At 35.5% G+C, this 13,714-nt stretch overlaps 1 protein-coding gene across 6 annotated transcripts in view; it reads left to right on the top strand.

Moving 5' to 3' along the window:
- LOC132092750 (pumilio homolog 2-like) overlaps window positions 1-13,461 on the top strand; it is a 142,832-nt gene extending 129,371 nt beyond the window's left edge. For all 6 annotated transcript variants that reach the window (XM_059499129.1, XM_059499130.1, XM_059499132.1 and 3 more), the window contains 3 exons: window positions 1,032-1,153; window positions 10,795-10,987; window positions 11,089-13,461. In XM_059499129.1, coding sequence (XP_059355112.1) covers window positions 1,032-1,153; window positions 10,795-10,987; window positions 11,089-11,220 — 447 coding nt within the window. In that variant the 3' untranslated portion in view covers window positions 11,221-13,461. The remainder of the gene's footprint in view (window positions 1-1,031; window positions 1,154-10,794; window positions 10,988-11,088) is intronic.
- The last annotated feature ends 253 nt before the right edge of the window (window positions 13,462-13,714 follow it).

Here is a 13,714-nt window from a genome sequence, read left to right as displayed (position 1 = left end):
CTCACACTTTACTTTAACACAACTTTCTTCTTTAATGGCTGCCACATCTCTACTTTCTGCCTAAAACCCAATCCTAATATATTCTAGACCTTATTAGTTTAAGACAACAATTAATATGACACAAGCAAGCCTTTGAGATATAGGAGTATATAGTGTTGACTACCAGACTACCAACATTCTGGTATTGTGACATTACCAGTAAAATGTCAAGATATTGTTACTAATACCAATTTATTATACTATATCATAGTACTGTAATGTAGTAACTTTGCAATGATGTGTTAACATTCGTTAATGATGTGTTATGTATTTTTACATCAGGTCTGCACTTTCAGTAGATATCTTGCATGTTGACACACTAAAGCCTGATTCATAATGTTCTGTCAATCAAAAACTAAATGCTTAGTTTAGTCCTGACATATTCAACAAACTGCACATTTAAACCTCACAGCCTTGTTTGTTGTCACCCAAACTAAATAGGAACATTTCTCTTTATAAGGTCTTTCTCTCTTTTAATGATTTTTTTTAAATCACTTTGTAATTCAGTGTTTCTGGCGCTTTCAATAATTTTCTGTTTCTTCTCCACCCAGAGCACCTCAGACCACCAACTTGATTCATGATGTGCATCCATAATAGTTGACCTAATCTTGTGCAAATAAGTCTACCTAAAACAATAAAATAGTGGCTGTTCCTTCAAATTTGAGGGAAAGGTAGGATAGACAAAGGGTATAGACACAGCTTCTGACATTGTCGTGTGCGTTTTTGCCACCTTCCAAATGAATGTTGGTCTGTCTGTATTTGAGTGGGTGTTTTGTGGTTTCCTGTAGGGTTATTTGCCAAATACCAATTTTAAGCTTTTTAAAGATCATTTGTTTTATTGTGAGGGTATGTGGTTAAAGTAGCCTTGCTCAGCCTTGTACTAGTATTACATATCTTGTTCTGTTTGAGATTTATTTATTTGTGAGCTGTTACAGTAATATTTTGTATTTCTCTCTCCCTCCCACTGTCGTTTGCCTGTTTCCACCTTGCAGGATCAGTATGGTAACTACGTGATCCAGCATGTTTTAGAGCATGGGCGTCCAGAAGACAAGAGCAAGATAGTGGCGGAGGTCAGAGGGAAGGTTCTGGCTCTGAGTCAGCATAAATTTGCAAGGTCAGTTAATCTGAGAAAACTATATTTTAGAGATGAAACATTATGATTTCATATCATGATTATAGTGACCAAAAACATTTTAAAATGCTTCAACGTGGCATAATGTACTAAGACCAAATTTGAAGGACCAAATTCAATATACACCTTATTAATAAAGCATACTATGTACAGAAAAGCAGTAGAGCCCAGAATTTGCATGGAATGCGCAAAGAATCACATTGAGCATCTTTTTGTTATACCACTGTCTTTGTCCATTTAGCCACATTAAGTGTTTTAATTATAACGATTTTGCCCACATATGGCTATTATACATCTTACTGATGTTGCAGAGTGTGGTCTTTTATTATCACCATCTTACTGCATAAAGTCACAGTAAGCATTTTCTTTATGGAGGTTTATATTTGGGAGAAAATCCTTAATTTGCATCTTTCAACTTATAATATTTTACCATTGTCATAGTAGATAGTGTTTATGATGAGAAATGTGTGAAATTTCTTTTTTCTCTAGTTGTAGGTTGTGCATTAGCCTAAAGACCAGCTTAATTTAGCAAAACAATCATTTCAGGGCTATTGTGAGATAAAGGCTAATATATATATTTTTTTTATTCCGTGTGTTATAATGAAGGCTTTGTGAAACTGATCAACTTTCCCAGTTCATTTAGATTTGACAGGGTTCCCACGCTTCTTGAAAGTACTTGAATATCAGACACATGGATTCAATGCCTGGAAAGAACTTGAAAACAAATAAGTCATTGAAAGTGCGACTGACCCGATCAGCATATTTGTGTTTGCACTCAGGGGAACTTTAAAGGTTTCTAACTTCCAACGTGTTTTTGCAGCGTTATGTATCACAGACATGGAGTTGCAATCAAAATTATTAAAACCCCTTGACCTGCAAGACATTTTGCTGCGGAGAACAACATTTTATGAAATCAATTCAACAAAGGCATCAGTAAAGTATTAGAGAGAGTTTGTTAATACACTTTTGAGTGATTCTGAGAATGGAACATTGATGAATCATGATAAAATTCGAATTGGCTCTAAACATTCATGTTCAAAATTATTCAACCCCCTTTGTGCAGAATCTTTTATTCTTTAAAATCACCAATAAATGCTGTCTGTTAATGTTTAGAAGCTTCTGTCACCTCTCTACTACAGTCTTGGCCCATTCCTCGGCTGAAAAGGCTTCCAGATCACTGATAATCTTTGGTTTTCACATTGCCACTGCTATCTTCAAATTCAACCAGATATTTGCAATGAGAATTAAGCTTGGAGACTGAACAGGTCACTAAAGTACATTCTATGACTGATCCCTGAACCAAGCAGTAGTAGATTTGGATTTGTACTTTGGGATGACTGTCCTGCAGGAAAGTCCAGCTGATCATCAGCTTCAGTCTTTGCACCAAAGGCATCACAATTCTTGTCAAAATGGCCTGATACTTCAAAGAATCCATGATGTCCTTCATACAGTCATGATTTCCACTTCCTTCTACAGTAAAGAAATCCCATAACAGGACTGATCCACCTCCAAGTTTGAGGATGGAGATGGTGGTGTTCTTATGAGCTTTACCTTTTTTGCAGCAGACATACCGCTGATCCGTGGGTCCAAAAAGTTCCAGTTTGGTCACATCACTCAATAAAAGATTATTGCAGAGCTCCACATGTCTTCACAAATGAATTTTATCAAGTTCAAGTTGGCCTTTTGTTCTTCTTGATCAAGAGTGGTATTCTGCAAGATGTCTCAACATGAAGGTCATACTTGTCTAGTGTTCTTCTTACACATGGCATTTAAATGGTTTTCTTCCTTTCATCGGGTCATCTTGCAAGTCTTTGGCTGTACCTTGCAGGTTTTTCTCTGTTGCTCTGATTAAACATTTTATGATATTGTGTTTTCATCAACACCTTCAAAGGTTTTCTGGTAAAACCACTTTAAGCTAAGGAATAAGGCTGAGAGCTGTGTCTCTAGTAACTTTCAATGTCTTGGTAATCTTCATACAGCCTTAGCCTTTCTAAAGTAATACAATATTTATTCTCTTTAGCTTTTGTGAGATCTCGGTTGACATTTTTGCTTCTCAACTTCAACACATGCATGGGCTAACTGTATGTATGTGTAACAGCTCAAGCTAATTCTGTTTTCAATAGAGTTTCTGAAGGCTTAATTGTGTTTTGAGACTGTTTTATTCCCCACCATGCAAATAAGTGATTTAAAAACAGCAACGTTGAATAGGGGTTGAATAATTATGAGAGCAGTATTATTTAAAAAATCTTATAATTCAAAAATATTACATTATATATTGACAATATCACTTTTAATATGCCAGTGAACTGTTATAGATGCAATTTTTTATTTTTATCCTGGATCTTCAGAAAAGCTTGTATTTGTTAAGTACTGCCGTCTCTGAGGGGTTGAGTAATTTTGATTGCAACAGTATCTGTTGATTCCTTGAACCCGATGTTAATCAGAATCCACTCACTGCTCAAGTTTTGTTCAGTGCTTAGTTTTGCTAGCTCACAAATACTCTCATTATAACAAAGTCTAAACGGTATAAATAAGAGATTCATTGTGCAGTGTAGGCAGCTTCGTCAGTTATAATCACTGTTGGGAACGTTACTTTAAAAAAGTAATTAGTTATAGTTACTCACTACTTGGTCCAAAAAGTAACTGAGTTAGTAACTGAATTACTCTATAATAAAAGTTACTCGTTACCAGGGAAAGTAACTATTTGCGTTACTGTAAAAAAAAAAAAAAGAAAAAAAAAAAAAGTTGCTAAATATCAAAGAATTTTTTTTTTTTTTTTTTTAGCAGTTTTCACAAGTCAGTTGAAATAAGTAGAACAGACAGGTGTTCGTACATAACTTTCGAGATTTTATTGCACGTCAACAGACAGCAAGAGTTTTATCCTGCACTCTTTGTAAGAAAAGTGTTTTTGGCCACTAGCTTTGTAGATGCGTGTGTCACACATTACATGTACACATTACATGCACGTTCTTGCCTTTGACTACAATGAATTTGAAGTAGTGCTTATATCTCCACCTTGAAAATGCCAACTTTTCATCGGATTGCTCCTGACTCGCCATTTCTGCTGCTCCTGCGAATCTCTGTGTAGCTGTTGCGTGTGTGTGACTGTGTGTGTTTGGCGCCGCTGGCGCGTGTGTGTGAAAACACTGGCTCTGATTGGCTACCATGAAATGCATGACTCTGCCTTAGCCAATCATAATCGCTTATCTCGTTATTAACCCATTCTTTTAAATGCCGTTCTTTTAAACGCCGTTATTCCAAACACTGGTTATAATTGAACTTTGTGAGATTGCGATGAACTAAGCTGGGGTGCGTTTCCCAAAACCATAGTTGCTAACCTGTTAGCAACTTATTTGGTTGGCAATGGGAAATTGCATTGCAACCAACAGAGTTGCTAACTTAGCAACTATGGTTTTGGGAAACAGCCCTGAGTGACAGCTTTTTATGACAGAGTTTGCATATGTGATATTGGCTTAATACAACAGTTTATTATACAAGAAATTAATATTAAGTGACTTTCATTGTCTGACTATAAAACTATTGCCTGATTTTCCTCTATTTCATCAACGAAAATAGTTTTTAAACAGTCAGAGCTGAGCCGTTGTGCATCTCTAAGCAGTGTTTCGTTTATGAATAAACAGATTTTTTTTTTTTAGATAAACTAATCTAATTCAGTTACCCATTCATGAAGCCAGTCACTTGATTTTATTCCTGAATAAAACAGTAATTCGAAAGAATCTATTAAATGAATGATTCAGTGATATACTCAATGATTTGCCACCACTTACTGGCAGTTTTACTTTTATTTTTAAAGGATCTTTTCTGTTATTTAATTAGTTTAATATTTCTTTATTCAAAATTTTATTTTTTAAACATTAACCTCAAAATTTACGAATTTAATTGCATTCATGCCATCTCTGAGCCTCATTAAATGTCTGATAATACACCTACAAGCGACTTTTGTGTTCTGCATCTCTGTAGTACAAATATTTTTTTTTATACTGATTTCATTTGATTGGTAACTTATTCTTATTCAAGTCAAGTCAAGTCACCTTTATTTATATAGCGCTTTAAACAAAATACATTGCATCAAAGCAACTGAACAACATTCATTAGGAAAACAGTTTGTCAATAATGCAAAATGATAGTTAAAGGCCGTTCATCATTGAATTCCGTGATGTCATCTCTGTTCAGTTAAATATGTCTGTGCATTTATTTGCAATCAAGTCAACGATATCGCTGTAGATGAAGTGACCCCAACTAAGCAAGCCAGAGGCGACAGCGGCAATGAACCGAAACTCCATCGGTGACAGAATGGAGAAAAAAACCTTGGGAGAAACCAGGCTCAGTTGGGGGGCCAGTTCTCCTCTGACCAGACGAAACCAGTAGTTCAATTCCAGGCTGCAGCAAAGTCAGATTGTGCAGAAGAATCATCTGTTTCCTGTGGTCTTGTCCTGGTGGTCCTCTTAGACAAGGTCTTTACAGGGGATCTGTATCTGGGGCTCTAGTTGTCCTGGTCTCCGCTGTCTTTCAGGGCAGTAGAGGTCCTTTCTAGGTGCTGATCCACCATCTGGTCTGGATACGTACTGGATCCGGGTGACTGCAGTGACCCGCTGATCTGGATACAGACTGGATCTGGTGGCTACGGTGACCTCGGAATAAGAGAGAAACAGACAAATATTAGCGTAGATGCCATTCTTCTAATGATGTAGCAAGTACATAGGGTGTTATGTGAAGTGTTCCCGGTTCCGGTTTGCCTAATTAATGCAGCCTAAAAATCCTTTAACGGATTTGGATATTAAAAGCATATTAGTATGTTATGTGTAAGCCAGGTTAAAGAGATGGGTCTTTAATCTAGATTTAAACTGCAAGAGTGTGTCTGCCTCCTGAACAATGTTAGGTAGGTTATTCCAGAGTTTAGGCGCCAAATAGGAAAAGGATCTGCCGCCCGCAGTTGATTTTGATATTCTAGGTATTATCAAATTGCCTGAGTTTTGAGAACGTAGCGGACATAGAGGAATATAATGTAAAAGGAGGTCATTCAAATACTGAAGTGCTAAACCATTCAGGGCTTTATAAGTAATAAGCAATATTTTAAAATCTATACGATGTTTGATAGGGAGCCAGTGCAGTGTTGACAGGACCGGGCTAATATGGTCATACTTCCTGGTTCTAGCAAGAACTCTTGCTGCTGCATTTTGGACTAGCTGTAGTTTGTTTACTAGGCGTGCAGAACAACCACCCAATAAAGCATTACAATAATCTAACCTTGAGGTCATAAATGCAAGGATTAACATTTCTGCATTTGACATTGAGAGCATAGGCCGTAATTTAGATATATTTTTGAAAATATATTCCACTTGATTTTATTCTGTTGTTTTAATTAGTAATTTTAAAAAGCTTATAAATATGAATTTGACACAAAAGATGACATACTTTATATAAAGTTATAAATATGTCATTACAATTTTTGATTGATTAGAAGGTGCTCCTGAAATTTGACTCTGCTCCTAATATTTTATTAGTCTTTCAAATTTAAATATTTTACAAGAATTACAGCAAACCCCAGTTTGATGCAAGAAATATATATATATATATATATATATATATATATATATATATATATATATATATATATATATATATATATATTCATTTATATATATATATATATTCATTTATATATATATATATATTCATTTATATATAATTTATATATCTGGGAAATTTCACTGCAGTTATTTAGCAGCCTAAATCACACAATATAGTTTTCTCAATCAGGAGGTCTGGAATAAATCAGTGAAACAAATTTGTGCAATATATTAGTGTTATCTCCAAGGAAACTGGACTGGCTCTCAAAAACAATCACTTTCGAGACACTCTTTGAAATGCAGCTGTCTTCATAAGTGATCTCTTGTTTTGGCTTAGTGAGTGTACACACTCCAAACACAACAAAGAACATTTAGGCCCAATCCCAATTCTACCCCTTAGCCCTTCCCCCTACCCCTCCATTTCAAGCATTCACGTGAAGGGGTTGGGGTAAGGGGAAGGGCCAGATAGCCCTTCAAACGAAGATTTTTCGGGACCATACTTCAGACGAAGGGGTATGAATTATCTCGGCAACATGGCTGCTACAGCGAACAAAATGACAAATACATGTATGCTTTTTTGGCATAAATAAAGATTTTAACAAAAAGTAATAATTTGTTTTGTTACATTCAATTGTGAGTTCATATTAATGGTCATGTTACTCAAAGAAATGTTTGAAAAAAATTGCTAATATATGGTAAGTGATATCATTACAGACTGCATGCCACAGCATATGTCTGATTAGGGCGATAACTGCCGAAGACATTGATGGGGGCTAATCCCCCCAATAATTAGAAATCGCTAAACCATTTTCTCAAATATTGCCTATTCGAGAGCGAAAGAGAGCGAGAGAGAGAAAGAGAAATGGAAGTTGCGTGTATTCGCATCTGTTCGTTTATCTTTTTATTGTGAGTTTACTTAAAAACAGTGATTGTATCCTCTCGTCACTGGAAAATATAATGTAACGATTCAGTATTTAAACTATTTAATAAAAGTCGTGGGGCAGTGTTGACAAGTTTATTTTCTCCTAGATGTGTGAGCTGCGCCATTTCTTATGTAAGTAAACAGCTCATTAATACATAACGATAAAGTCTCTAATCCACACCAGTATTTGTGTGCATTGTAAGAGCTAGATGACGAATGATGACTTGTGACGGCATAGTGTAGTGGTGCCCCAATCCTTAGGGGAATATTTTTTTACCTACCCCTTGACACTCTGTTTCAAGGGACAAGGGGAAGGGGTAGGCGGAGGGGTACGGGAAGGGGTATTAAATAGAATCGGGATTGGGCATTAATGTGGCTCTACAGTAAGTTACTATGACAACAGGAGGAGAGTTTCAGGACTTACAGAGCTCTCAAAGAGATCTTTACACTGGCTGGAAGACACTTCATGACAGCTCTCTGACTGATACAGTGATACAGCAGACAAATTATCTTGATGAAATTGATTTAATGACTGATATATGTGAGCACTAATTCAGCCTACAAAAATTCTGCCAATTAGTTGTGAGAGAACAATTTCATTGTCATTTTTTTCAAGGTTTTTTTTTTTTTTTTTTGAGAAATTGTATTTGAATATTACCAGTGTGAACCCTATTGACTTCAATGGATTTAATTCTTTTGAACACTGCTGCTCAGAATGTTCTACTTTTAAGCCCCTTTCACACTGCCATTTCGGCAAATACACGGGTAAAGTGTTCGCTAGATTTTGCACTTTCACACTGCCAGTGATTACTCGGGATATGTGCGTGCTTTCACACACAACCCGTAAAGATCCCGTAACGACACATGACGTCATGCAGTGTGAAAGCGGCTTTAGAAACCTACACATTCAAAACCTCATTACTCTGAATGTTTTTTTTGTAAATGTTAAGTGTCAGTGAAATGTTAAGTATCGGATTTTCATTTTCTAATTAAACCTGCCCAATCGCTACTCAAAACTATCCCAATCGCGTTACAATTCGCATTCAAGGGAATAAATATCATGGTATTGAAGCCGCTTCAACCAGCGGACATGGAAAAACAACCCGCAGCAACAGTGTTAAAGTAGCCCAATTCCATTGGAAAACCGCGGACTTTGCAACATGCACATAATTCTCTGCATGGGATGCACACAAACGCTTTGTGCACTCTGTATTGGGGCTTTTCGTCTTATATAATACTTTTGCACAATGAAAGATTATTTATAGCGTTTCTTGTTCTGTCAAATAAGAGGTTAATATCTAATGTATAGCACCGTAATGGAGGCAGCAACATATGATAGGACTCATTAATGTATTTTACAACAGTAGAGAGCAATGTGTAACCAGACAGTTTTACCAGACTTAGTCCTAAACTTATTCACTTATTTGTTCCTCTCTAAATAATGTTATTTCGCCAAGTTTTTTGAATAAATTTGCTGCTAAATTATCCACTAACCAAGTTTATGGTGGTATTTTTGCCATAGAATATTATATATTTTTGAAGTTGAAGTTGTCTATTTAGTAGATACACAAAACATACATAAACACGCTACTTTTAGCCTTGAATCTGGTTGAGAAGAGCACTATTATCATTACTTAATGAAAAGAAACAGCCTTATCAGTTTAAAGGTATCCACATAATATCTATAAGTTAAATCCATGTAATACTGTTCGCGTGTATATATAGGAGCCTATGAAATCAGTTTTATTTATTTTTTCCACTTACTCCATGTCTAATTAATTAAAATCATAACACATACATTTTCACAACAATTAAAAGTTTAGCAAAAATGATATGTTTAGGGCGCTATGAAATGTTTTATTTATTCTACACCATATGTTTTGTTACTTAATTCTGTGTTTTAGCAGGTCTAATTATTTAAATGCATAAAAACAACTTAATTCAATTTTTTTTCTTAAAATAGCCTTATGAAATGTTTTTTTTCTCTCAGAAATTCTGTTGTATATTTACATTTTTCTCACTATCAAATGAAGGCATAAAACATTCAGTTAATTTTTATTTTAATTATTGAAAATTAAGCAAACTTAAAATACTTGTCTAAGTTAAACTGGACTTTTCTTTTGACGGGTTACCGTAAATACCATTACAGTTCCTTATATGTGATGTGACACTAGTTTTACTCAAATCAAACGGTCAAATGCTCATGAAGTGACTCTATTATTAATATTATTATTATTATTATTATTATTATTATTATTGTTTAATTCATAGGTAATAACCAACAAAATTTATATTATAATTTGACCATTGAACTAGTTGTCCCTGGTTTCCTTAAAGAAGTTTGACCGGAAATGTGGTCATCTTAGTTTACCATCGAACAGTTTAAACCCAATTATTTTTTTATTTTTTTTGTCAAGACAAAGTTTCCTTTGTAAAAATGTTATATTAAAATATTAATTATATAAATAATATGAATAGTACAGTGTTTACAATTTATCTAGAATTTATTTCTATAAGAAATTGTACACCACTAACTCATTCTCAGGACGTGGTTTTATGGTATTACAGTACAGTTTTCATTTTCAATCAGCAAAATCTAGGAGAGGTAATAACAGTAAAAACCACTCAAAATGTGTTATTTTCAAGTATAATTTTTGAAAGTGAAAGGGAAAATCTTGACACCTGCCATGTATGGTAACCCGTGCTCTGTGTTTAACCCATCCAAGTGCGCACACACACAGCAGTGAGAAGTGAACACACTGTGGACACACATCCAGAGCAGTGGGCAGCTTATATATCCAGTGCCTGGGGAGCAACTGTGGATTCAGTGTCTTGCCCAAGGGCACTTCAGCCATGGGTATTGAGGGTGGAAGAGAGTGCTGTTCATTCACTCCACCCCCACAACTCCTGCCAGAAATGAGATTTGAACCTGCAACCTTCAGGTTACAAGTCCCAACTCTCTAACCATTAGGCCACAGCTGCCGCAGATTTTTTGCCCCAGTTATTGCGATTCTTTGCAGCTTGTTATTGCATAATGTATTAAATGTTTAAGATGTTATGTAAATACTATTGTCATCAGAAAACTTTGAGTTTGTGTGTGTCTCTTGTAGTAATGTTGTTGAGAAGTGTGTGATTCATTCGTCCCGTGCGGAGAGGGCCCTGCTGATCGATGAAGTCTGCTGTCAGAAAGATGGCCCTCACAGTGCCCTCTACACCATGATGAAGGACCAGTATGCAAATTATGTAGTGCAAAGAATGATTGACATGGCGGAACCTGCCCAGCGCAAGATCATCATGCACAAGGTATAAGTACAGAATGCTGTCACACCAGTAAAATAATTGAAGAAAAGATTAAAAACATAATCATCATAGGCAGTATTTTAAACCGCTGCTGTGTATTTCAGATTCGGCCCCATATTGCAACTCTCCGTAAATACACATATGGAAAACACATCCTGGCTAAGTTGGAGAAGTACTACATGAAGAGTGGATCAGACCTAGGCCCAATTGGGGGCCCCACCAACGGCCTAATGTAAGGGCCTCAGACCCAAACCACACCTCTTTCCCTCAAAAACATGTCTGTTATGGGCACCTCCACCGTGGAGTTCATACCTTTTAGAGGTTTTAACCAAAAAAAAAATGAAATGAGAAAAAAAAATAGGATTCACAGAAGAATGCTGAAACGTCTGACCATTTCCTGGTGCAGTGCCCATTATTACCTCCACCACCCCCACTAGAGAGTGCATGGTCTGTAAGTGGTTTCCTGGGTAAAGCACAACACCTTTGTTTATGATGTAATTGATGTAACTGACCATTTCCTTTTTTTTCTAATAAATATCTTGTACATTTTTTACTTTGTACATTATCTGTAGAAAAAAAAAACTTTTCTGAAAATTTAAAGTTCTTACAATTTACACCAGCAAGTGACTTTATAAGGCCAAACTGAGTGATCCTTTTTAATTGTTTTTATATCTATACTACTAAATGGCACATTTAAGAAGTGTGCTACATTTAAGCCGTTTTAGCCCGATGGTACACATGCCAGAGCCAGTCAAAATAATGAATCAGTCAGCTTGATCTTAAAAAAAAAAAAAAAAATCTTGTTTTGTAGATGACCATTTCTGTCTGCCATGCCATTGAGTTAGTAGTGTTAAGATATTCTCAACCAATCATAGAGCTTCGTTGCCTTTAAATGGGAGTTGTATCAATCAGAAGTGGTTTGACATGTTTGCAATTGCCTTGCAATTACTTAGAGTAACTGCTCCAATTATTATCTTTCTTTTTATTTCTTGTTATTTTAAGTTTAGTTTCACTATACTATATGCCCCACTGACCAAGTCTGTTGCACACCTTTTGTCTTGGTTCACTATGTTTTGAATAAAGTGTAAGGACACCAGTGCACCTGCCATTTTACACAGCTTTGAGTTAGACAGATACCTGGAATTTTTCAATTTTGGGGTGTGTGGGAGGTATTCGAGGCATGCAGGGGGTGGGGGGATTTGGCATGCTGTGACTGGATTTAATGTTTTAATGGAATTATTTTTTTCTTTGTCATCATGTTTGTGGAACATCTGTTGAGTAGTTTTTCTGAACACTGCCCTAGAAATGGTATGGTTGTATACTGATTATCTCTTTACATTGTAATAGCTTAGGCAAAATGTTTAGCATTTTCATGTACATGTACAAATATTAAATTGTTGCTGTTTTTCGGGTGTGGGAGATGGCGCTTGAGTTTTAGATGATGCTCTCCTGGGCAAAGTGAAGTTGGTAGGCGGCGTTCCTGTCCTTGGTGTCATCCAAGGACGTTTGGCTTTGGAGCAAATAGAACAGAATTGATGTCATGAACGTGAGACACTGCGGGGTAGGATCAAAGGTGTAGATTGAGAATGTGCAAGAGTATACTTTTCAGAGAATGGACGTGGGGCTGCCGTCATTTTCTGCACAATTTTTCTGTATGGCTAATATATTAATTGCTTTTGTTCCTTTGCTTCATATGAATAAATGTAGAATACATGTAGTATATGGGGAGTTAAGTGTAAGTTTATTAGTTAAATAGAAGGAAAAAATCTAGTTGTGATGTTGAACAGGCCTTGCTAAATTACGTAGTGATTTGCTTTTATTTTGTCTGTACAGATGTACATTTGTAAACGTTAACGCTGTAAATGGAATGTCTTTTACACTTTTTGGGGAAGAAAAATCAAAAATGTGCATTTTGATGTGTGAATATTCATCACTCCTTTCCCTTTGAATATAATGTATACAGTTTTCTTTGAACAAGTGTTATTTTAAAGAAAAACTTTTTTTATGCATCACAATCTCAAGATGGTTTTGTTTTTAATCAGTTCATGGAAATGGTCAGCCTCTTTATGTACCTGGAACAGTGACACCTGTTAACAGTCATTTTGACATGGCAGTTGAATAAAATAACTACAAATTTATGAATTAAAAAAAAAAAAAAAAACCTTGGGGCTGTGTTTGGTTCTACCTGCTACTATGGAAATTTCACAGGAAAGGACAATAATTATTTTTGTATAAAGGGGTGCTGTATTTTGGAGCAGCCACTAACTTGTAAGCAAAATAATTGTAAGATATTGTCAATTATAAATATGAACATATGATTTTTGTCACACTGTCAAAGTCATGTACATTTTCAGGTGGCCTTATGTACATTTCCAGATGTTAGATGAGAAAATAACTTTTTTTTGTTGTTGTTGTTTTTTCTTTTTTTTTTTGGAAGCAGAATTGTGACTGTATGATTAAACTGTTCTTCTAACATTTGATTGTGTCTTTAGCTTTTATTCACTCTTAATACATTACACTCACTGCACACTCATTGACAGCTGAAAGGAATGTTCCTGGTTAAATATTTTTAATTGAAATGCTTGTGGCCTGCTGTCAATTATCTCAAATTAGTTTAATTTTGCTTATTAAATATTTAACATACAAAATGTTAAAAATCCTGCAGAAACCCTGATTAAAGCTCAAATTTAAGGCCTGCACAAATAAAATGAATACCTTATGAGCGAGGTT

Source organism: Carassius carassius, chromosome 18 (assembly GCF_963082965.1).
Source record: "Carassius carassius chromosome 18, fCarCar2.1, whole genome shotgun sequence".
Lineage (NCBI taxonomy): Eukaryota > Metazoa > Chordata > Actinopteri > Cypriniformes > Cyprinidae > Carassius > Carassius carassius.
The sequence above is the reverse complement of the archived record's forward strand: the minus strand, read 5'-3'. Positions and strand labels throughout refer to the sequence as shown.